Source organism: Manacus vitellinus, unplaced genomic scaffold (assembly GCF_001715985.3).
Source record: "Manacus vitellinus isolate BGI_N305 unplaced genomic scaffold, ASM171598v3 scaffold_49_pilon, whole genome shotgun sequence".
In the NCBI taxonomy this organism is placed as follows: Eukaryota; Metazoa; Chordata; class Aves; order Passeriformes; family Pipridae; genus Manacus; species Manacus vitellinus.
In genome coordinates this window covers 1,194,689-1,218,309 of record NW_021940603.1, presented here as the reverse complement: position 1 = coordinate 1,218,309, position 23,621 = coordinate 1,194,689, and the positions used below count along the sequence as shown (strand labels likewise).

The following is a 23,621-nucleotide window of genomic DNA, read 5'->3' as shown; positions in this document are numbered from 1 at the left end:
GATGGGCTTTAAGATCCCTTCCAAGCCAAACCATTCCATGATTCTGTGCTCTACAGAAGACATATCAGAGCCCTGCCAGCTAAACTGGCAGAGGTGTCCATGTGCCAACCCAGGGTACTGCAGCCCCTGTGACAGGGGAAGTGCCATTCACCTTGTGTGGTGGATGAACCTTGTCTGGGGACACTGCAGTGCAGGGCAGATTCAAGACTGAAGAATGGTAGAAAAACGTAAATTGAGGTTGGGTGGCAACAGGGCTTTCCCTACATCTTCCAGCACTGCTTGTGTGGCTGCTCCTTAACACAAAACAGGGAAACAACCAGCAATGAATGACTTCTCCTGAGCTCGTTTTGGTGGACAAAAGCTCTCCTGCCCATGTGTTTCCTCCTCCTCCTCCCGGGGCCAGGCAGGAATGTAGCAGTTGAGAGGTTGGGTGAAGTTCACCCCTCCTGAGAAGCTCCTCTTGCTTGGGCATGTCCCCAGGGATGTCGTGGTTGTGGAGGGCAGGTTCTCCTCGCTGCTCTTGGGAGACCCTGAGAGTGTGGAGCTGTGGGTGCTGTTGGGACTTGTTGGGAGCACCAGAAATGCTCCGTGTGGCTCTGCCTGTGCTACAAACCCTGTCCTACCCTACCCTGCTCCTCTGAGTCACCCCCTCCACCCAGCCCTCCCTGGAGAATTGCAAAACCCACTGTCTATAAAAGATTTCCTGGTGTGCCCAGCACTCCTGGGGCAAAGCTGATGATGCCATCGAGTGTTAGAGGTCGGCCAAGGGGGGAAGGAGGGACTCCTTGGGGTGCCCTGGGAGCTCCTTTCTCACCTCATGGCCAACACTCTTGATCAAACAGTGAGAGAAGTTTGATCAAGCGACACCATCAGAGCTCTTGAACCTCACGAGGGTAATGAAAAGAATAAATAAATTTTTTGGGGTGTGTTGCTAAAAAAAAGAATCACAGGAAAATACAAGTTGGCTGGACCAATTCCTTCTGAATTTCCCTCTCCCTCTCCTCTCCCTCTCCTCTCTCTTTTAAATATTTTTCTGTTTTTGTAACTAAAATTAGAACCAGAAATGTGATTTCAAAATGCAAACTGGAGAAAATTTCGCCTTGGTTTATTGTGCCTATGAAGATCTTGGCTTTTCTTTCCCCAGATCTTTAAATTCAGGACGGGATTAAACCTCTCCTGAGCTCATCTGCTGCCACACTCCAGTTCTCTGTTTCCCAGTGTTTTTGCTCTCCAAAACAAACCCCAGACAAGCCAAGTGCCCCCAGGTCCCCAACCCCAAATTCCTTTACAAATAACACGGACAGCACTGCAGTGCTTAGCCCTGGAAATGGTTATCCCACCGTTTCAGGTGGGCAAACCTGGTTCCAGAGGTATTTGAGGCTCCTACCACTTTCTAAGCTTGTTTTTATTTAACCTTTCTCAGGCTCTACGCCTGGAAGTTTTATCTCCTTCACCACGCAGCAGTTCAGCAAGGCTGGGAAGGAGGGATCCGAACCAAGGTGTTATTAGCAGGTTATTTGGCACTTAATGGGGAGAAGAGATGCGAGATTCTTTTGGCACAGTGGTACTTCTTTTCCCTCAAAAAAAAAAAAAAAAAAAAGGAGGAAAAAGGATTTTAATTGAAGCCTGCAATGTTGTATAAATGGAAGATCTAAGTTTTAATTGAAAAATAATTATAACCACTTAATCATTTTAAATGAGGGCTGTAATTGCAGTCAGTTCATAATAGCCAAATACAGACACTTAGATTCCCGCAATAAAGCAGGGATGGTACAGCTTGATTTGCTAATAGCTCTTCCACTTCTCTCCTCTTTTGTCTCAAAGATTAATTCAGGCAAGGGCTATTAGTGCCGTTAATTGGTTCTGCAATTTAGACCTTGTGCTGGTGAATGAGTGAGTGATGCAGACCCATCAGCCAATAATGTGAACACTTTGTCAATGTGTTGCTCATTGTCCGGCTTCTCAGAATTCCCGCGGCGGCTCCTCCGCCACCCAAGCCCGGCTCCCGGGGGGGATCAGGGCGAGCGGGGCTCCTCGGGGGTGAGGGATTCACTTAGCTTTAGATAGGTCACCCAGATGCCTTTGAAATCATTGCTGCCTTATGAATAAAATAATTAGGCAGCCGAGGCGTCCTCCTTGGCGGGGACAAATCCCGTATTCAGGAGGAATCTTGCCCTCTGTGCTGGAAGAAGGAGGTTCAGTGGGGTTGTGAGGGGTCCCCTTCCTTGGGGCAGCAGCACGAGTAAAGCCAGTCTAAATCCCTGAAATCCCAGAGAACCACAAAACTCGACTTTTTACAGGTGTTTTGGCCTCAGCATCAGTGATGGGCAGAGGGCACAGCCGGTGGGCACAGCTGACAGGCCTGAAGTGCCAGGGCAGGCTCAGGTTGGATCTCAGGCAAAGGTTCTTCCCCCAGAGGCTGGTTGGGCACTGACCAGGCTCCCCAGGGCAGTGGGCACGGCCCCAAGGCTGCCAGAGCTCCAGGAGGGTTTGGCTGATCCTCTGGGGCACAGGGGGTGTCTCAGTCCTGTGCAGGGCTGAGGGTTGGACTGGATGATCCGTGTGGGTCCTTCCAACTCAGCCCATTCTGGGATTCTGTTCCTTGGAGCAGCCTGTGGTATCATTCCTTAGGAAGAACACCCGGGGAAGGCTTTGCCCTTGCCATGTCCATGTTGTGGGAGATAACTGAGAAGGTGCTCTCCCATCAAGGGTAAGTTTGGGTGGTTGAAGCAGTTCAGTCCCTGGGTATTTTCACTGTGAGATGCTCTCAGCAGAGAGAACTCTCCTTTTGGTTACAGTTTGGAACTTTTTGCTTGGGAATGATGCTACTCACATACCAGGGCCCTACTCTTCTGCCTGCTGTAAATTGGCAGAGCCCTTGAAATAAATGGATTGATGATTTGGACGAGATCTGCCCCTGTGCAGCACTTCCCACCCCAGAACCGATACGCACGAAATTTCTCCTTTGAGGTAACTTATTGAACACAATCCTTGGCTGCCAGGAGTCTTTTCTGTCTCCAGGTGAGTTGTGACAAACACAGGGAGTGTGTTTGTGCTCTGGCCTGGGGCTCTGTGTTTGGCTCTGTGATACTGGGAACGCTTTCCGTGATTAAGCTCTGTTTGACCGATACCGAGAGCAATGACCAGCCCCAGCACAGGGTGAGGTGTGTCACCAGCACTGGTATCGCTGTGCCCAAAACCAGCCCGGGGAGGGAGAGTGGATTAGGAAAGCACATGAATCACCAACACTGTTCTTTTGGGGAAAATGAGGAGAATGGGGAAATGTTACGTTTGAACCCGGGGACTGTTGGTGACACGCGTGGAGTTGTCTTTTCCCTGGTTGCTGTTTAATTTCGGGCACTAATTTAATGAGTGATGTGTAATAAACTTCAGTATTAGGCAGAACATTTTCAGAATTGATAATTGAGACTCTGGGATAAATAATCTGAAGTGAGAGTGACGTCTCCCTCATGGATACTCTCTGATGACTGCTCAGAGCTTCAGGAACAGCGTTGCTCTGCTTGGGGTGTGGGAACAGACTGGATGACTTCCCAAGGTCCCTTCCAGCTTGGTTCTCCCAAAAAGATGCAGAACCAAAATAATCTCTAGGAGCCAATCACGGTGTTCCCACAAAAGGCTGGATCTTCTTCAGAAGGAGCTTCACAGGGAAGTCCTGGAGACACTTCAGACTGAGCATCTGGAGAGACCCTTGAGCAAGGCTGAGTGTAGCCAGATGACAGTGGCCACCTCTTCGTGCTCCCTGATGACTTTCCACTTCCACCACCTGAATGTCACCCCACTGAGCTCCACTTCTTCTGAAGGTCCCTTCTGGAAGCCTCCACGTGCCGGGTGTGAGTCTGGCACTGCTGAAACAGGGCTTGTCATCCCTTCCCTCCCATGGGGAGCAGCTCTCCTGCACATCCCCCTTTCCGTACCAGCGGAAAACTGGGCAAGGAAGGAGGTTTTGAGAGATGGAGCAGAAAAGTCATTCTTTTCTTGCCCTGTTTTTTTGTCCATCTAAACAAGTCCCAATTCATATCTGGATGAGGGGTTTAAAGTGAATGAGGATATCCAGCTTCTCCTGTTTATTTATTTACCCTTGGTGCTCCCCCAGCAAACTGCAGGTTTCCCCATTCCCTCCTCAGCAGCTGCTGCCTGTCCCACGTGCTCCCAGCCTGCCCTCCCTCAGCAAGGTCCACCCCAACCCCAGGGCCTGCCCTTTGCTGTGGGACTCCCTCCTTTACACACAAGTGTTTTGGTGGAGCAAACAGAGCAAACAGCCCCAGACAGAGGCACAATAACAAATCATGGAATCAGCCAGGCTGGAAAAGCCCTCTGAGACCATTGAGTCTGAACCAGCACTGCCAAGGCCACCACTAACCCACGACCCCAAGTGCCACATCCACAGGGCTTTTAAATCCCTCCAGGGATGGGGACTCCACCACTGCCCTGGGCAGCTGTGCCAGGGCTGGTTCAATCCCTGGGTGAGCCATTCACTTAAGAGTTGGACTTTGATAATCCTTGTGGGTCCCTTCCAACTCAGAAAGTTCTGGGATTCAGTAAACCCTTTCCATGAAGAATTTTTCCCTAATATCCAACCTAAACCTCTCCCCTTGGCTCAAAAGCATCATCCTTGCCAGGGAAGGATTAGGCTCTCCATAATTTTTATCTGTTTCATCCATTTTAGGCACCTCTGTGCTTGTTCTCCCGGAGCTCAGAGTTGCTCCTGTGGGATCTCTCCACTGGCTGTTCCAGAGGGATCTGCTGGTCCCCGTGGGACCTGTGCTGGCTGCACCTCTGCCTGGAGGGAGAAGGTAAACAGAGAGCGAGGCGTTCACGGAACAAACGGCTCTCGGTACCGGGCGAGGGAAAATTATCTCACCAGAAACAGATAAAGGGAAGGGGAGGTTCGTGTGGTGCCAACCAGGCCTCTTCTGACTCCATCCGTGACGTAGGCGCTGCCTCCAGCTAAAAGTGCCCCGTGCCCTGGCTGCCTGCCCCACACCCGGCTCGGGGAGGCTCCTGCTCGCGCGGCACCATGTCCGTCACCATCTGCCAGTCCATGGGCTTCGTGGTGTCTGCCCTGGGCATCGGGGGCATCATCGCATCCACCTGCATGGACCAGTGGAGCACCCAGGACCTGTACAACAACCCGGTGACCGCCGTGTTCAACTACCAGGGCCTGTGGCGCACGTGCGTGCGGGAGAGCTCCGGATTCACGGAATGCCGAGGGTACTTCACCATCCTGGGGCTGCCAGGTAGGGCCCGCTGGCTCAGAGGGCAGGGGGTGGGGGGCACCTGCCAGCAGCTCCGTGGGAGTGGCTGTGATGGGTGGTTTTCAGTGCAGAGCGGGAACCCCGAATTCCAGCCAGAAAGGATCTCGGGTGCTCCCCCGGTTTGGGTAACAGGTCCCTTGGAGAGACCTCCAGCCAAGCCCCCTTCTGTGGCCAAGCAACTCTGTCCTAACCAGAGTGGGGAGGATCAGCAAAACTCACCCCAGCTGATTCTGGATCGTGTTCCTGAGGTTTGTCCAGAGCTGCTCCGTGGGGCAACTGATCCCCTGCGCCGTGGGGTCAATTCCTCCTGTAGAATTCCAGCTGTGTGGCTTCCCACCAGAAGCCACTAATATTCTTGTCATTGGAGCAGATCCTTTCCTAAGAGGATATGTCACAGTTTGGCTCACAGTATTTCGGGACGGGCTAACACCACCAGGCTGGATTTCCCCCTAATTCTCCTTTGGTTCCAGTTTTCTTCTTCCACGGGAATCATTCCCGGGCCGGTTGTGCCCAGAGTATCTCGGGGTGCAAACAATTAGGTTACAACAGGATTATCTGGGGGTTTTTCTTGCCTTAATACAGTGAGAAAAAAGGCACTTAGGCTGTTACACCCATCTGGCCTCTGTGCTTTGACACAGCGAGGATGGAGGGAAGAGCTGCTGTCTGGTGTTGGATGTGCTGCAACATCCCAGAGCAGGTGCCAGGGACGTGTTTTCCTAGAAGGAAACGAGCCTGGTCCTGCCTGGACATCCAAAGCAGGGTGTTTGTGCAGGGCTTGTGTTCCATCACAGTCAGCAAAGCTGAGCAGCTTCCCCGAGGGAAAACTCACGGAGCAAAGGGCAGGACAGGTCGGTAAAACTTGACTCCAGCAACTAATTACTCGTTTAATGGTTGGACTTGATGGTCTCAGAGGACTTTTCCAACCTTTATGGTTCTATAAAGAGATTACAGTTGCCACATGAAGAATAAATTGAAGTGTAAAAACCCAAATCCTCCCCACACACAGATACACCCACAACACGCCGCAGAACTGCCTCAATTCTGCTGCTCTAAAAGCTTAAAATGACAAAAAAATGTGACTCCATGGAAGAAGCAATTAAACTTTTCAAGTGTTCAGCTCTGGGAACTGCTTTAATCTTTGAAGAAACCAGACTAGTTGAGATTTGGGGGGTTTTGTTCTTTCCAAATATCTTTGTCGCTAAGCTCAGCGTTACAGCAAAAAAGAAAAAAAAAGGGATTTTTTTGGCAATTCCCAAACCTGCAGACTGGTGTCTGTAGGGTGGGTGTTAGTTTTCTAAAATGGAAATGTTGGGGGGGTGGATTTCCTGCAGGAGCAGGATTTTCCTGCTTTGAGACAGGCTGTGGGAGTTCAGTCTGCTTGTGTCCCTGCCAGTGGCAGGGGGCTGGAATGAGATGGTCTTTGAGGTCCTTTCCAACCTGTGATTCCATGAATCTGTGATTCTATGAGTCTGGGATTCCTCACCTCCATCCCACAAGCTCCGTGGATCCCTCCCAGGAATGACAGAAATGAGCATCCTATCCTAAATATCAGGATTTCCAGGGAAACCATCACCTTCTGGTGGAATTCCCAGCTGGGTTTGCCGGGTTTCTGCTGCCACCCATGAAAAAGGGGTTTGAAAGACCCCAAGAAAGAAATTTAAAAGACCCCAAAAAAGAAATGTAAAAGACCCCAAGAAAGAAATTTAAAATAAATCTGAATATAAAGGTAGGTGGGTGCCTGAACCCCCCAAATTTGCCATCTCCACCCTCAGGGCTGTGGGGGATCTCTGGGAATATGAATATTTATGTGCTTTTTGTGACCGGTGTTATCAGCTCTGCCCTACAAAATGAGGTGGAATATTTTCCTTTCTTTTTAATGAATTCTTCAGAAGTCCCCCCCTCCCTGCTCCCGTTTCCCCCTCCTGTTATAGATTGGCTGACACTTCCCAGTCTCTGGAGAAGCCACAAACCCACTCTCCCCATTGCTGTGTTTTATGGATTGGCTCCATCTCCCAGATCCATCTGCTCCTAAAGGCGTTTCTTCCCACCCACCACCAGCAAAGGGCAACTTTATCCCAACCAGAGTGGGGGGGAAATGAGGCTAAAAAATTAAATTATTAATTTAAGATATTATTTAAGAGCATGCTCCCCATGTTTATTTTCACCTCGCTTGCCATTAAACCCCCCTCTCTACCCACCCCGTGGTTAATGGTTTGTCAGCATTTCCATTATAAACCCCTATTTATTATTCTGACAATGGCAATTTATATTGGGAACAATAGTGCCAGAGTGAATAAAAATAATAGGACTCTCACAAGCAGTGAGGTGACCTGAGCACATCGAGGAAGTTTTGCTTTCCAAGGGTTTTTTTGCCTCAATCCCTCGCTCCCCTAGCAAAGATTAAACCTGTCTTGCCCACCATCTATCTTCAATTTGGTTGGGAATTTTAATTTCAAATAGATGGAGGAAAAATCAAGATAATAGATGAAAATGAGAAATAACCCAGGTTCTTTGCTGCTCAGTTATAAACAGTCAGTCTCTGGTGGAATATGTCACTTGAGAACTCAACCTGCTTGCTCTGATTTGGCTTTCTCGTGTTGTTTTTTGCTGCTGGTTTGGTGTGGGAGGGTCTGGAGGACACAGAGAGAATTAGAACACACAAAAAAGGCACAAATAGCAATAGCTGAGCTCGGGCAAGGCTGGGAACTTCACCTCATGAGGAAATCAAGAGGCACCTTCTGCTAAAAGGAGCATTTTTCCAGTTGCTTCCAAGTTTGCTAAACTGCAGGAACAAGGGCAGTGATTTTCCTGTTTGTTCTTGGTGTCCTTCTCCCAGCTCAGTGAACCTGCTCCAGCCATTTCTGAGGAGACAATTTATTCCCTTTCCACCCTTCCAGAAGGGCTGAGGCAACAAAGCTCTGGGGGCTTGAAACAGAGGAATATTTTTGCTTTTCCAACAGCAAGCTTTGAAAGCCTGAGAGCAGCCTGGTAAACTTCTCCAACCAGTAAAAATGTCCATGTTAGAAGGGTCAGAGTGAAACCAATCCCTGGGAATGTAACCATGACTTCTCTGTGACACAGCTGCTATCAGCTGGCTGGTGAGAGAGGGTGGCAGAGGTGCACGGATCTTCCTTAGGAGAATTCATGTTTAGGAGGTATTAACATTGGCTTCTCTGCATTTCCTTCCTTCTGTATCCATGTTCTGACAAGGTTCTCTTTGAGTTCCTACAGCCAACACACATTTTGTGGCAAAACCCTTGCTTTTGGAGAAAGGGCATCCCACCAGCCAAGGAACAGCACCTCTGTTCCCTGGAACTCTTTCATGCCCAAAGTTTGTGAGGATGGGGGCTGCTGATGACCTGTCATAAACCTCCACTGGTGGTGGCCATGGGAAAGTCTCTTCCACGTTCTTTTTGCTGCTTAAAATCCCTTAACCCAGTCGAATTTCGAAATATCTGCAGGTAACTCCTGTAACCTTCTTGAAGCCTTGGGAGACCCAGTTTTGTGCACAGAAGGATTCAGGTGGCCCAGGTGGGCTGGAGACTTGCCATAAACCCACCAAGGGCACCCGTGGGGCTGTGGGGGGGTTTGTACTCCCAGCAGGAGCTGAAGGAGGTGCAGGGATGGAGGAAGAGCCAATGGGGGACCCTCGGAGGGGTCTGGGGCACCCCGACCCCCAGTGACATGTGGGGTGGGAAGAGGTGGCAGTGAGCTAGGTGCTTGTGTCACATTCTTACTGTTTTGTGCCATCACACCATGCAAAGGTGAGAGACAGGTTAAAAGTGTTCTAAAGGATCTGGGATAAGGGCTGGAAGAGGAGCAAGGCAAGGGAAATCCAAGGGGCTGTGGAGATGTGGGGCTGGGATACAGCTCATAGGCAGCTTCATGGGCCACCTCAAAGGACCCTCTGGACCATCTGAACACCAGTGGGGTGGATCTGAGCTGGGATGGGGTCCTTCCATGACCCCTTTTCCCCACTGAGTTCCAGAAGGGCCGTTCAGCCCTTCTCCTGGTGGAGCACACGCTCCTGGAGCCCGCGGTCGTCACAGCAGCGGAGGGCAGGGGGAGAAGGGTGGGTTTGCCTTGGCTGGGTCTGGACAAGCTGGAACGGTGTGAACAACTGGCAGGGTGTGAGTTCTATTTGCAAATTTGAAAGCAAACATGAGCTGTAGGTGGTTTTTGTGGGAGAGGCAGTGATAACATTGCGGGGTTGCCATGGGCCCGGAACGGTCGGAGATAACGGAGAGCCGACGCCTGGGCAGATAAAACAAGGGGGAGCTGAGAGAAAGGGGGCAGAGGGGAGTGGGCACAAAGCCCCCTTCCTTCCCCTGGTTTGGGTAAACCACTGGAGATGTCCCAATAGTCACAGGAGCCCCGTTCTCTGCTCCTTGGAGAGGGAGCTTGGCCTTGGCAAGAGCTGTGTCCTCACCGAGCTCCTTCCCAGAGTTTCCACGGGACATGGGAAACCCTCTGGCCCAAGCTTTCAACCAGCAAGCTGGAGAGCAATCCGTCCTTCAGCCACTGCTGGCTGTGGACATCTCCCACAGGTGGCTGGAGAGGAGCATCAGGTGGTGCTAAAGATGCTCAGACTTGTCCTACAGCTTTCCTAGCACCCAACCACCTCTTTGGGTGTGCTCTGAGCCAACAGCCCAGGTAAAACTCTCAGGTGACCTTCTGTTATCTGGGGAAATGGGATGATGAGTTTTTGCAAAGGGAAACATATTTTTCCCTGAGTGGTTCAGAAATAACCTTTAAAAATAAGCTTAAAATCAGAATTATCTGAGAGGAGCAGAGGAAATGTGCTGGGGAAGGGGTGGGATGGAAACAAGTTTAGGTTTTTTCTCCAGAACTTTGCTTCAACCAACCACTGAGGAAGGTGTTTGTGGGAGCTTTGACTTCCCACTGTTTCCAAGTGTGATGCTGATTAGAGAGTAAGAAAGAGCAAATGCTGGGATGGCTGGATAACACCTTAGCCAATATTTTTAGGGATGAGCAAACAGAACCCCCCCAACCACAATAACTCTTCCAAGATGACACCACGTGGAGAGCTGGGCGTGGCTGGGTGTTTGTCTGGCTCTTAGCTCAGGGCTGCAGCATGAGCATCATCACCAAAATTGCTTCTTCAGCTCCATTTTTGGGGGAGCAAACATGAGGCTTCAGTGGGAAACACACAACCCTGAGCTGGTTTATCTTCTTTGGAGACGTGATTCAATCTGGCCCTCAAAATCAAAGCCAGGCTCATCCACCTGGGCTTTCCTGGAGGCTGTTGGTGATATTTTTGGGTTGCTCTGGGGTTTAGGTGCCCCTGAGTAAGAGAGTGGAGGGGAAGCAGCATCTTACATCAACAGGAGGAGATTCTGTCTCCAAGGAAAGGTATGTGAGGTGACAGATTGGGTGGCAGACCCTGGCTCAGGGCACATCCAGGGGATGTCCCTCTTTCCAAGAGGTGTCTTGGGGGAGCGACAGAGCTTGGGATGAGAAATGGTGGAGGAGGAGAAGAAAAGATGGGCTTGAAGAGCTGCTCCAGCTGCTTCCAGCTGAAACCAGCAGGAAGGGTTTAAGGAAGGACTGGTGGCTCTGAAAAAAATTTTAATTCTCCCCCTCTCCTTTGCTTTTTTCTCCCCTGGGGTTATTTTGAGCTGTCACCAGTCCCTGGGTTCATTTCTCTGGGCAATGTTGCACACTCAGGATGCATCCCTTCTTGTTTTACTGGCTTCCAGGTCCTCCCCATCCCTAGTTGTCCCCCCAGCTTCTAGGTCCTCCCCAGCCTTGGTTTATCACAAAGATCAGCAATGTTCTCATCCAAGGTGAGCAATGTTAGCCCATGCCCTCTCCCTCACAGAGGATAAGCAGTTCCTGCCCCCTCTGGTTCTCAAGGGCTCCCTGCTGTGAGTTTTGTTCACCTTATTAGTTTTGCTGGCAACTTGGCACATGGCAGAGCCAGCCCTTCCTCTGACATAAACTTGCCAAAGTCAGTGAAAATTAGGAAATTTGAATAAAACTGCTGGAAGCAAAGACATCTCGTGCCTGGGCCGGTGGTGGCCGTGACTTGTGGCCACCAGCCATGGAATGGTGCTCTGGCTGCCCCAGCAGAGCCCAGCACATCTCTGTGTGCTGCCCACCAGCTTGCACAGCCCCACGAGCCAAAGGGGTGCCCTGGCAGGGAGTTCTCCAGGAGACAGAAGCGAAATCCAAGGGGTGGTAACCCCGTTGTAACTCCTCCATGCACAGAAACAGCCTGTCCTCTCTTCCTCGTGGCTCCCACACGTGCTGATGGTGCCTGGGGCAGGGAGGGGGACCAGGACTGCTTAAAGTGGGAATTTGTTTCTAGGTCAGGGCTGAAGGCAATCAGTGGAGAGGAGTATGAGATGGGGAGGGATGAGTGTGAAGTCTGGAAGGTCCTTGTAGCTCACTGTGCTCTGCTGGCAGTGGCACGGTGGGTTTATATGGCTCCTCTAAACCCAGCACTTCTCCCCCGTGCAGAGGAAATGAATTTCCTGTTTTTTATATCCCCACCCCTTTTCCAGGACCATCCTTCCAGTCAGTACAGACAAGCACCCCAAAAAGGCCATTTCCCAATGGTCCCTGTGCTCTCCTTCCTCCCCTGAGGGTTTCAGTGGGGTCACGTGTTGGCTGCTGGGATGTGGGCGGGTGGAGAGCCGGGCTGGAGGAGCTTTGCTGGCCTCTTGGTGCCTTGGGTTCTGCCATGATCAGCATCCCACACAACCTCAGCGATGCTCCAGGGGCCTGCAGGGAGCAGCCACATCCTTGGGCTGGGCTGGTGGCCCCACACCCTCTCCCAGAGCCACCACTGGTGTCCCTGGTTGTCGTCGTTGGTGTCCCAGGTCGTCATCGTGCCTCTTGTGGGGACACCTCTGCGGGTGCTGGGGTATTGAGATCCCCATATTGGGCTGGTGGCATAAGCAGAGGGTGGCCTGGGCTGAATTCCCCTGGGAACACGGTCCTTCCCTGTGCCAGGAAGGCAGGAGGAGCCCGAGGGGCAGCGCAGGGTTTCGATTTGGGGCCGGCACAGGCCCCAAGTGGGTTACTCAACGCTCGGCAGAGCGTGGCTGCTCCAAGGGGGAAGGACAAGCACTCTGAAGGACAAAAGCTCATATCTGCAGCCCTGCCAGCACAAACCTCCTCCCCAGCCAGAGTGAAACTGGACTATCTTGCAAAAACACTTTGAGCAAACAGCGCTCCACGGAAAGCATCTGATAAGAGCGGCCGCGTTCCTGTGGCTCGGGGAGAGGACCCGGCTGCTCCCATTAGTGCTGCTGCTCCCCCGGGCATCTCGCTGCTCTGCCGGGGACACACCATGTCCACCACCCTGTGCCAGGTCATGGGCTTCCTGGTGGCCTCGCTGGGCGTCGCGGGGACCATTGTGGCCACGGCCACGGACACGTGGAGCACCCAGGACCTGTACGACAACCCCGTCACCGCCGTCTTCCAGTACCAGGGGCTGTGGAGGAGCTGCGTGAGGCAGAGCTCCGGCTTCACCGAGTGCCGGCCCTACTTCACCATCCTCGGCCTGCCAGGTAGGGCTGAACATGCTCCAGGTTTGACCCGGGAGCTCTTCCTGGAGCTCTGCGCCGTTCTCATCCAAAAATGAAGCAGTAGGAGCTTCCCAAAGGAGTTATTCCTCTGGGAGGAATAACGTTTCCAGGCCACTCAGCGTAAAAATGTGTGTTTATTTATTGCCAAAATGATACTTTTACTCGGTGGAAGTTACACCTTGGAGAAACTTGGAGCAACCCGGGGGTGATTTCTGGCTGAGCATCACAGGTACAGGCATAAATCAGCCCGGCTCCGGTGATGTGAGGGAAGAGAGGGTGTTAAAACCCCCAGGGATTGTCCCTTTGAATGGGAACCCCAGGAAAACAGCTGTGTGGAACTGTGTGTTGGCAGAGAATAATGAAAAGGATTGGTTTTTCCAAAGGAAAAACTGGAATTGGAGAAATCCACCTGCGAGCAGGAAGGGTGAGGAGCGGGGGAAGGCATGTTGGGTCACTCCACATTACCTGGGCAGGGTTGGTGCTGCAGAATTGATTGCAGGGGGGGTGTGTTATTTTCCTGTTTGCTTGCCAATTTTACCAAAAGAGCTGATTTTGCCTTCCCACTGCACGGGAGGGTATTCCAGTGCTCCTGGCCCATGGGAGAGGGGCAGCCAGCCTGGGAGCTCTGGTGCCAGCCTGGGAGCTCTGGTGCCAGCCAGCAGGAAACGTGCCCTGGGAGTGTCTGTGGTGCCCAACTGCAAACAGGTCCCAGCAATGACTGCTGCCCACAGGCCTTCTGAGTGGATGTGGGCTCCAGCCCTGTATCCTCAGGGATGCCGACCTGGCCTCCCTCTGGGAAGCTTTGCTGAGGACCAGGGTTTGCTTTCTGAGGGCTGAGATGGGGTAAATGTGTCTCTGGTTTTCTTCAGGATTGCTCAGGCCACTTCTCTTCCATTTGGAGGAGCAAACCTGATATTTAGAGTCCCTTTTCCTATGGCACCATTTGTTTTAAGGAATAACAAATATATTTATCAAACTATATATATATGAATGTTGTCACTTTATATATATTTAGAATGCTGTGTGTAGGTGATTGGTTTTCAAAGAGCAGTGAGACAGTGGCAACCATCCTTTTGGTGTCAATTTATCTTAATCCAGATTTTACATTTTAAGTTATTTTTAGGTAATATGGTAAATATGCAAAGCAATATCACAGGCAATATCTGTTGTGTCTTAGAGATATTCTGTCAGTTTGGATCTTTATGTGTCCATTTAATTGATGAATACCTTAAAACATAAGCAAAGAATGCCCCTGTTTGAATTGGGTTAACTTAAAGACTGTATTTTTTTTCCTTAAACTTTCTATGTCCCATCAATCATTTGTCATAAAGTCAGATTTCCATTTTTTTTTCCAAATTTTGTATCAGCAACAGAAACGCAGGTGATTTTTACCTTAAATGACTTAAAGTTGTTTTACCTTGCTCATTTCTCACTACTCTGGGGAGAAAGAGGACTCTTTGGTTTCCCTTACATCTGGAAAACACAGGGATGCAAACTGTGCTTTCAGATCACTGGTATTTATTTTGGTGAAGAAACTTGAATTTTTGCTATTCCCTGGTTGTGGGACACCACCCCTTTGTACAGAAATCAGGTGGGCAGATATGGAGCCAAGTTCTCCCCCCTCATGCAAAAAGTTTATCCCAAACCCCAGTGGTTTCTGTGCTTTCCCTAAACTCCAGGGCTCTTTGCTCCTCAGGCAATTTTTTTCCCTTACTCTCCTATTTTGTTTGTCTAAACCCTTCCACTCCCTGCTGTGGGAGGTCATTCACCTCTGTTCAGAGGACTTTTGGTGGAAACACACTTGAAGCCTCAGTGCTCACTTTCCAAAGGGCTTCCAGTCCCAGGAGCCAAGTGAAGAGTCCTTCATGGCATGGGACAACTTTCTACTCCTTCCCATCCCTTTGTGGAGATGGTGCCTAAGTCACTCTCATGGAGACAGGAATGGCCAATTGGCATTTTTTCCTCTGTGTTCCACTCCCTCCCCTTCCCAACAGCTCCTTTTCTATGGAGAGTCACCAACTTGGACTTCGGTGCTCCAGCAAAAGTGCAACATCCTCGGCTGCCTGGCCTCTTGTGTCATTCCATGGACACACCAGGAACACATCTCCTGGGGACCAACAAGCTCTCTGTCAGATCTTGGCTTAGGGTCCCTTCTTGATGAGTTGCAAACACCTCATGATAACACCACAGAACCACAAGGTCTGTAGGAAACACCCAGGAATGAAGGACCCGTGTTAGGGCCGAGGAGCCCCTTCAGGATCCCCGGTGTCTGGATTATCAGCCTCTCCTGCCTGCCCTGAAACAAAGGCACTTGCAAAGGAACTTCGGTGGTTGTAAAGACAAATGAGATGGAGCTTTTCTTCTCTTTGCAGCTTTGTGCTTCCCATCAGGTGCTGCGGAACAACCTTTGAGGGCTGATAAGGCGTATCCGCAGCTCCTTGTTCTCCGCTGGAGAACAGCTAATGAGCTCGCACCTGGGGGCTGATGAATGGCAGATTGAAAATCCCCGGCTCGTTAGCACTTGTTATCGGCTGATAAGGGCAAATTGAGTCATAAGAGGCAGCCCCGGTGGGACTGCCGGTGGTGTGTTCCCAGCTTGTGGGTGGCAGGGTGCCTGTTTCTGTGAGCCCACGGTGCCAGTGCTGCTGCTCGGGGTGCTGGTGCCTCACAGCACGCCACCACCCACCCTTGCCCTCCTGCCCACCCTGTGTGAAGCCAGCAGAGTCTGCTCTGTGCTCCCTGGGCACCCCAAGGGGTGGCAGCCAGGCTGAGGGAAGTCCCTGGGGCTGCAGAACACTCTCCTTGCCCTTCTCACCCCACTACGAGCCCGGTCACCTTCCCTGGAGAGGGACAGTCACGCCTGGGGAGCATCAGAGCCAAGCCCAGGGCTGGGAGAGCTCGTGGGAGGGCAAAAGGAGGCTGCAAAGTGTCCCGGCCAAACCCCAACAGCCCTTGAAATGCTTTTGGCCCCCCCTCCCAGCGCCGCCGCCTCCCTGTCTGTGCCCGGGAGAGCAGGGGGAGAAGTGTCTGGGGCCAGCTCTGGATTGCAGGAAAGATGGGATGTGTGCCACCTTATTAGAGAATCACCTTGGTATTCACATCCCCTTTCCCCCTCCACTTCTCTGTTTTTAAAGGTGCAAGTTTCTCTTTGATCTCTCCTTTATTTTTCTAGGGAGTCTTGAGGGGTTTTGTTGCCTTCAGCCCTCAGCTCCCTCAGGAATGACCCACCAGCATCCCAGCCTGCCTCCAAACAAGCATTCCCACCTCATGGCAGGCTGCTGGACAAACTCAGGCTGGGGGCATTTATGTGCTGTATTAATGAACATGGACAGTTTTATACAGGACTGTTACAAATCACCATGGAAGGGATGTGGGGAGGGAGGTCGTGGCCAAAGTTTTGTTGGTGTGTAATGTTTGTCAAGATGATTTTCCTCTTCTCCTGTGCCATGTGCTTTCCTGTGGATCAGGAACATCCAGAACTGCGTTTGGAGCCATGCAGTAGCTGGAAGTATCATGGAGAGCTGGGTGGAGCTGTCTGCTTTCCTTGCTGCTCAGGGATTAAAAATAAGAGTGTTTTCTTAGTCAATTTAGTAATGAAACAATTCGTGCTTCTCCCAGCTCCCCACTAACTCTTCTCCATGAATTTCAGCTGAATGAACCATGACTGATGAACAGTCATAAAAAATCCTGTCTAAGCCATCAAACTCCTTGGGAAGCTGGGGCAGAGAGCCCGTTCCAGAGATAACACTCCAGTGTAAACCCAGCGCCCGTTTGCCGAGGTTTTCTTCCTTAGCACTTATCTTTTCAGACAGAACCAGCCTTTAAAATGCTCCCAGGCTCTGGCAAGTCTCTTGTCAGTCACTGCCCGTGTCTCCCTCTGTTCCATAGCCATGTTCCAGGCCGTGAGGGCACTCATGATCGTGGGCATCGTCCTGGGCATCCTCGGCCTCCTCGTCTGCATCTTTGCCCTCAAGTGCATCCGCATCGGGACCATGGAGGACTCTGCAAAAGCCAACATGACTCTGACCTCTGGCATCATGTTCATTGTTGCTGGTAAGTGAGTGGTGTCCCGTTTTCCCCGTGCCTGGAATTGAGGGTGGCCAGGTCTCCACACAGCTGCTCTGGAGCCACCCAAAGCGTTGGTGCTCTCACAGAGTTCTTGGCATCTGTCCTCCAGCTCGGCCTCCTGGGGTCAAGTGGTTTCTACCTCTGCTTAGTAAAAAAAACACCTCAGAAACCAGAAGTTTGTATGGACAGAACAAGGAAGACTTGGAAAAAAACCTCACAGATAGAAAGGAAAACATCTCTCTTAATTTGTTATATATGTGTTGTTGTCATGTACTATTTTATCCTTTATTTATGTATCATATTTTTTATGAGTTTCAGGCTTTATATGTAATAATTTTAGGAATAATTTTAGGGGTTTCAAAGCTCAGCTTGTAATTTTAAATACCTTGGGTTATCAGGAGGGCTGCAGGAATGCCCAGTGTTGCCCAACTACCTCATTTTAAATGTTTAACACATCACTTACAGGTTTTCCTACTTTATTTTTTTCTGAGATAGTAATCAAATCAAATCCATATCCTAATGAATGGAAGGAGAATGCCCCTATTTAAAATCCTTAAAATCCCAACACTTAACTTTTGCTGGGACATGAGACATACAACACAAGTTAAAGGTATTTCATAACTGCAAGTTGGAAAGAGGAACAACATTCTGCAACACAGCTTTATATTTGCATGTTAAAACTGCCACTTCAGAATCACAGAATCACAGAATGGTTTGGATCAGAAGGGACCTTAAAGACCATCTCATTCCAAACCCTTGCCATGGGCAGGGACACCTTCCAGTGGACCAGGCTGCTCAGTTTTACTCCTTTGAGTCAGTGGGTTGAGAATTTGGGCAATTAGAAAATCCCACTCGTGTTCCTGAAGATGTGACCGGCTCCTGGGATGGGACATCCCTTGGTTGCCTTCACCCATTTCCAAACAAGGTCCCCAGGCTCAGCTGGTGAGGAGCTGGGCCCCCACATGCCTGGTGGAGCTGGCCCTTGGTCACACCTCTGCCAGCTGGAGGTTGTTCCCTCCTCAAACAAGGGGGAGAAATGTTAAAGGTTTGCTCAGACCTCCCCAGTGCTGTGAGGAATTGTTTTGGGAAAGACCCAGAGGTCTTGATGGGTGTAGGAATGATAAATAGGACTTTGGATGCCCAGGAGATCTGGAGTCCATATATCTGGGCCAAAAATCCTCACATGACAGTTAGTTTTGTTTTGTTCCTCCTTCCACAGTGTCCCAGGACAGGTTGGACGGGGCTTGGAACAACCTGGTCCAGTGAAAGGTGTCCCTGCCCATGGCAAAGGGTGGAATGAGAGGAGCTTTAAGGTCCCTTCCAATCTAAACCATCCTGGGATTCCATGTTCAAGTGTCCTATGAATCCCTCTGCTAAGGAAAACAGGGGATTGGCATCCCTGCCAGGCTCCTCAGGGCTGGGCATCACCCTGAGCCCTTGTGCACATGGATGGAAGAAGGTCCCACCTCTTGAGGCTGGGCTGCCAGACCTGGCAATGAGCAGGTTGTGAATCAAATGTATCTCTTCTTCCACGGGGCAGAGAACGTGTTTTCCACTCAAAAAAATAATTCCTGGCAGGGAACCTTTTGTCCATGTTTGTCACTGTAAAACAAACCTTTAACACTGGGTATTTTCAGCTGCTGAAATGATCTGTTTGTTAAACTCACTTTCTGTGAGAAAACACATCAGGAGGAAGATTCCTGCTGGGATGATTTGGGATTGTGGGGGGTGACATTGCATTCCTGCTGTCGGAATTGTAAATGCAAGGAAATCCTGTCAGAAAAGTGTAATGTGTTGCTGAAGGACACAGAGCAGTGTCTCACCCAGCTTTCCAGAGCTGGAAGGTGCTTCCCCAAGGCCACAGGTGACTTTTGAACCGTGTGGGTCTCAGTGTGTCCCTCTCTCCTGTCCAGGCCTGTGTGCCATCACCGGCGTGTCCGTGTTTGCCAACATGCTGGTCACAAACTTCTGGATGTCCACCACCAACATGTACCAGGGGATGCAGAACGTCCAGAACAGGTGGGTGGTCAGCTGGCTCAGGGGGCTCCACAGTGGGGATCTCCCTCAGGGCTGCAGCCAGAGGAAAGGTCCATCTGGGAGGACGTTGGGATGGTCACAGGACTGGGAAGATTCAGTCCCTTGGGAGATAAAGTCTCTTACCTGCCCTGGAGATGTTGGCTGGGATGTCTCTGCTCCTGCAGCTCAAGGAGGAGGTGGGGAGCCCACTGAGGGACTTCTGGGCACTCCTGCGGGGTTGGGGGAGGATGACAAGGCTCGGTGTGTTCTGGGGGAGCAGCCTGGCCCCTGCCCAGCCCTGAGCAGTCTCTGTCCCACAGGTACACCTTCGGCTCAGCCCTCTTCGTGGGGTGGGTGGCCGGCGGCCTGGCCCTCGTGGGGGGCATCATGATGTGCCTGGCTTGCAGAGGGCTCATTCCAGAGGAATCCCGGTAAGCTGAGCTGTGGGACACGTGGGAAGGTGCTGCCTGAAACCTTGGCTGTTGGGGTAGCACCCAACCAGCCCAGGATGTGTCTGTGAGATCCCCATCACAACAGTTACTGTGATGGTGGAATCACAGAATCATTTAGGTTGGAAAAGACCATCCAGTCCCACCATTAACCCAGAGCACTACATCAACTCCACCAATACATGTTTATTTATTTGCCCTTTTTTGGGTCAAAAGAGACCATTTGCCTTCTCTGACTGTGTGACTTGCGAACAAATAGAACAGGAGAGAGACCTTAAAATCTAAAATTTGCAATGTGCTGGTGAAGTCAGGCCCATTAATTGCAGCTTCATTTGCAAGGTGCACAGCAGATCATTAGAAGGTGGGGATTGCATCAGGTGACCCCTGTGATTTATGCAGAATCATAGAGTGGTTTGGGTTGAAAGGAACCTTAAAGACCATCTAATTCCAACTCCCTGCCGTGTGGGACACCTCCCACCAGACCAGGTTGTTCCAAACCCCATCCAACCCAGCCTGGAACACTTCCAGGGATGGGGCAGCCACATCAGGGAGAACTTTGTACGCCTACACAGCTGGTTCTTGTACGTGGGTCTTCACTCAACCAAGGAATTACTGATGAGAAAGGAATCATAAGTTCATGAAAAACCAGGAAAGGGACTTGCAGTCTGTCCATGAGTGGATGGTTTTGAGCTCACTGAGTGTCTCCAAGTGATGATGAAGTTGCCTAAAATCCAGCAGCAAACAGGCACAGAGGGTGCCAGGTTGGGTGGTCCCAGACCCCCCAGTGCCTGATGCCACCTCTTGTGTCTCTTCCAGGTACAAAGCCGTGTCCTACAACGCGTCAGGACCGAACATCTCCTACAGAACGGGGCCCTACAAGGGCTATGAGCCCGACCCAAAGACCAGGAAGGGCCCAGGGTATGAAGAAGCTCCTCGGAGTGAGGAGGGAAGACGCTCCTACCCTTCCAAACACGACTATGTCTAGCAGACCTTCTGGGCTCAGCTTGTGCTCTCTCGTGTATTTGTAACTTCAGAAGCAAAAAGTGCAGCAACCAAAGCAGTCTGTGAACAGGATTGTGTTTTCTGTCGTGTTTTTTCTACTCTGAGGTTGCATCCTGGACATCAGTTTTATTGGACTGCCTGCCACGAGGAGGTCTGTAACAAAACACTGCCTTCTGGTGCTCTCAGAGTAGAACATTTTGCTCCTGTTTTATGTATAAACTGATATCCAGGAGCGGTGCCTTGTGCCCTTTCCCAGTTATTCCAGTAGTGAAAATTCCCCTTTAATAATAGCTGTGTATTTGAAGTAAATTCAGCCGTGTCCCTTTGGATGTGCCCAATGCAAACAGACCCCACAGTCATGGAATTCTCCTCCCTGGTGACTGTTCCTGCTCAGTCACACCTTTGCTTTGCTGGTTGTACTGATCTGCTGGGAGATTTAATCTGATTTATGTTCCTTAGACATTTGCTGTAACCCGTGATACCAAAGTGTATTTATTTCTTCTGATCTCTCCAGGGAATATGAATAATCCATTGTTATTCCTACAACAGATCTTTGCTGTAACAGCTCCAAACCTCTGTGTGTGACCAGTGTTCCTGCAGATGTCATCTTTAATGAGGCCAGGAGAGTTTCTCATTTAGAATTAATTACAGTTACGTTTGGAGCAGAAATCCCAGGGAGCATTAGATATTTAACTCCACACCGACACCAGGACTTGCTTGTGTTAATTCTTCCCCCAGTGATGTGAAGATTAACTCCTTGGTGGGATGTTGCCTCCTCCAGCCAAGCCATCAGAGAGGGAGTTGATTTTTGAAGGGGTCAGAGGAAGGGATATGAGAGCTGAGGTGGGAGGGCAGAGCTTTGTGCTGTCACCTGGCTCCAGAGCACATCCTAACAAAGCTCTGCCAAGTGCCCATGAGCAGAGCAAAGGGATGAGTTGGAGAGAAAAAAGGGCTCCAAACCCTCCCAAGTGGCCACTTTGGTGGGCACCTGCAGGAGGTTTTGGCACCACTTGTTATCGGTTCTCTGCAGGAGTTCACTGGCACAATGGTTTTGGTGACATGCTGGTGTTGGTTTGATGTTCTGGAGGGTTCAGAGCTGGGCCTTTGGTGGGTGAAGCTGCCACCAGGCTGGTGGCATCTCTGGTGGCTGGCAGGGATAGAGGGGGCAGGCTGTGCTCCCAGTGGGCACAGTCTGGGTCCACCACCTCCATGTCCATCCCTGCTCCAGGACCATCCCCTGTCCCAAACCCCCAGGTCCCCAGAGCCACCATCCCAGAGGCAAATCCCAGCAAGGTCCAGGAGGGGGGAAGCTGCTGCCCCTGGGGAAGGTCAGCAGGAGGAGGAGGGAACACCTGGGAGCTCATGGTTGGAGAGAGGTGGGAAGAGCTTCCATCCAGCTCTTGGATGAAGAGCTCTTGGTCCCTCTCAGGCTGGACATTGGCCCCTCCTGCCACCTGGGATAAATCCCTCCTGGATGTCAGGGCTCACCTTCCCTTTCCTACTACTCATGGGCTTGTTTGAAGGATCTGTTTTTAAAGGAGAACAATTCAGTTTTGCAGAGGTAAATCCTGTTCTATCTTAAAAACCTTGACATTCTTTTCCATGGTTTTATCTCCACTCTCAGTATAAACTTAGATTTTTCTGCTTTTTTTTATTTTTTTGCATGCTGGATTTATTTTTTGGCTTGTTTGTTTTGTTGGTCGTTGTTGTTTTTGTTTTTTTTTTTACGTGAATATTAAAAAAGAAAAATCTTAAAGACCAAAATCACTGTTTCCAGCTGTTTCCATTTGTTCTGTCCTTGTCATGACCAACATCTCCAACCTTCCTGCTCAGCTAAACTCCCCTCAGCTTTGGGTCCTGCAGGTTCTTGGGAGGAGGATGGACAAATACAAGGAATTGAGGATAAAAATAAGAGATTAGGGTGTGTTTTTTTCCTGTTAGTCACATGCTGAGACAAAATCCCAGAAAATCAGGTGGAGAAGCATCAGGGGACCCCAAGTCAGTGAGGTGCTGAAGTCAGAGCTCCTTTGCTGGGAGCTCTCTGAGGAGCAGAGCTCAGTTTCAAGGCAGAGATTAAACACTTCTAAATACTTCATTGTTCTTAGGAGGGGGAAAAAAATTGCTGGTATGTTCTCAGCTCCACTGGAAAGGGGCTGAAAAGCACGGGAATGTTTAATTTAGATAGGAAACACACAAGTGGTGACAAGCTGAAGGTACACAGGGGGATGGAAACGGAGGGAAAACCCCCAGGAAAAACTGAAATGCAGGTTGAGGGCTGTGTTAGAACTAAAAGCATCCCAAGGAAGCAGCTTGGAGAGTTACATTTTATTTTTATGCAGCACAAATTCTCCAACAAATTCCCTGAGCTGGTTCTCCCTGGGCTACACTCGGATGTGTGTAGATGACAAGAGTGTGGGCAGGAGCTGAGGCAGCCCTGGATCCAGGAATTCCTGCCCTTGGAAGGTTCCTAATCTTCCAGCAATCACTTTTCATTTCCCTCGGCCCAAAACTCGCAGGATGGAATATTTCAATGCAGGGAATGTCACTGGAAAAAAAAAAAAAACATTCCAAAGGGGAGAATCCTTTCTCACTGAGCCCATCTGTGGTGTGTCCACTCCTGCTGGGACACTGCTGGGACACTGCTCCTGTGTCCGTGGTGTGACCAGTCCTGCTGTGACACTGTCCCATGGCTGTGGCTGGAAGGGACTTTATCTCCTGTGGTGCCTCGGGGACTGTGAGGATCCTGTGCTGGGAGAAGCTGCACCCCCAGCCCTGGAGCTGCTCCTCCTGCCCAGGGAGAACTTGGGGCTTGGGCTCTGACTTGTTGGAGCAAGTCCAGAGGAGGTACCCAAGGGGATCAGAGGGCTGGAGCAGCTCTGCTGGGAGGAAAGGCTGGAGAGTTGGGATTGTTCAGCCTGGAGAGGAGAAGCTTTGGGGTGACCTGATTGTGGTCTTGCAGTGCCTGAAGGAGCTACAGGAAAGACTGAGAAAAGACTATTTCCAAGGGCCTGGAGGGACAGGACAAGGGGAATGGTTTCCCACTGCCAGAGCAGGGTTAGGTGGGATATTGGGAAGAAATTCTTGCCCAGAGAAGCTGTGGCTGCCCCTGGATCCCTGGAAGTGTCCAAGGCCAGGTTGGACGGGGCTTGGAGCAACCTGGGCTAGTGGGACGTGTCCCTGCCCATGGAGGAGGTGGGACTGGATGGGCTTTAAGGTCCCTTCCAACCCAAAGCATTCCAGGATTATGTGATTCC

General features: G+C 50.7%; 1 protein-coding gene across 2 annotated transcripts; it reads left to right on the top strand.

Annotated features, from left to right (window-relative positions):
- The first annotated feature begins 5,038 nt into the window (after nucleotides 1-5,038).
- On the top strand, nucleotides 5,039-20,555 carry CLDN18 (claudin 18). 2 transcript variants are annotated; one of them, XM_018079998.2, is made up of 5 exons: nucleotides 5,039-5,258; nucleotides 16,721-16,885; nucleotides 18,814-18,919; nucleotides 19,237-19,347; nucleotides 20,182-20,555. In XM_018079998.2, exons 1-5 carry the CDS (start codon nucleotides 5,039-5,041, stop codon nucleotides 20,348-20,350), a joined length of 771 nt encoding a protein of 256 aa, XP_017935487.1. In that variant the 3' UTR covers nucleotides 20,351-20,555. The 2 variants fall into 2 exon arrangements, with proteins under 2 accessions (XP_017935487.1, XP_025751704.1); XM_025895919.2 differs by lacking the exon at nucleotides 5,039-5,258 and adding an exon at nucleotides 12,595-12,814.
- Nucleotides 20,556-23,621: the final 3,066 nt, after the last annotated feature.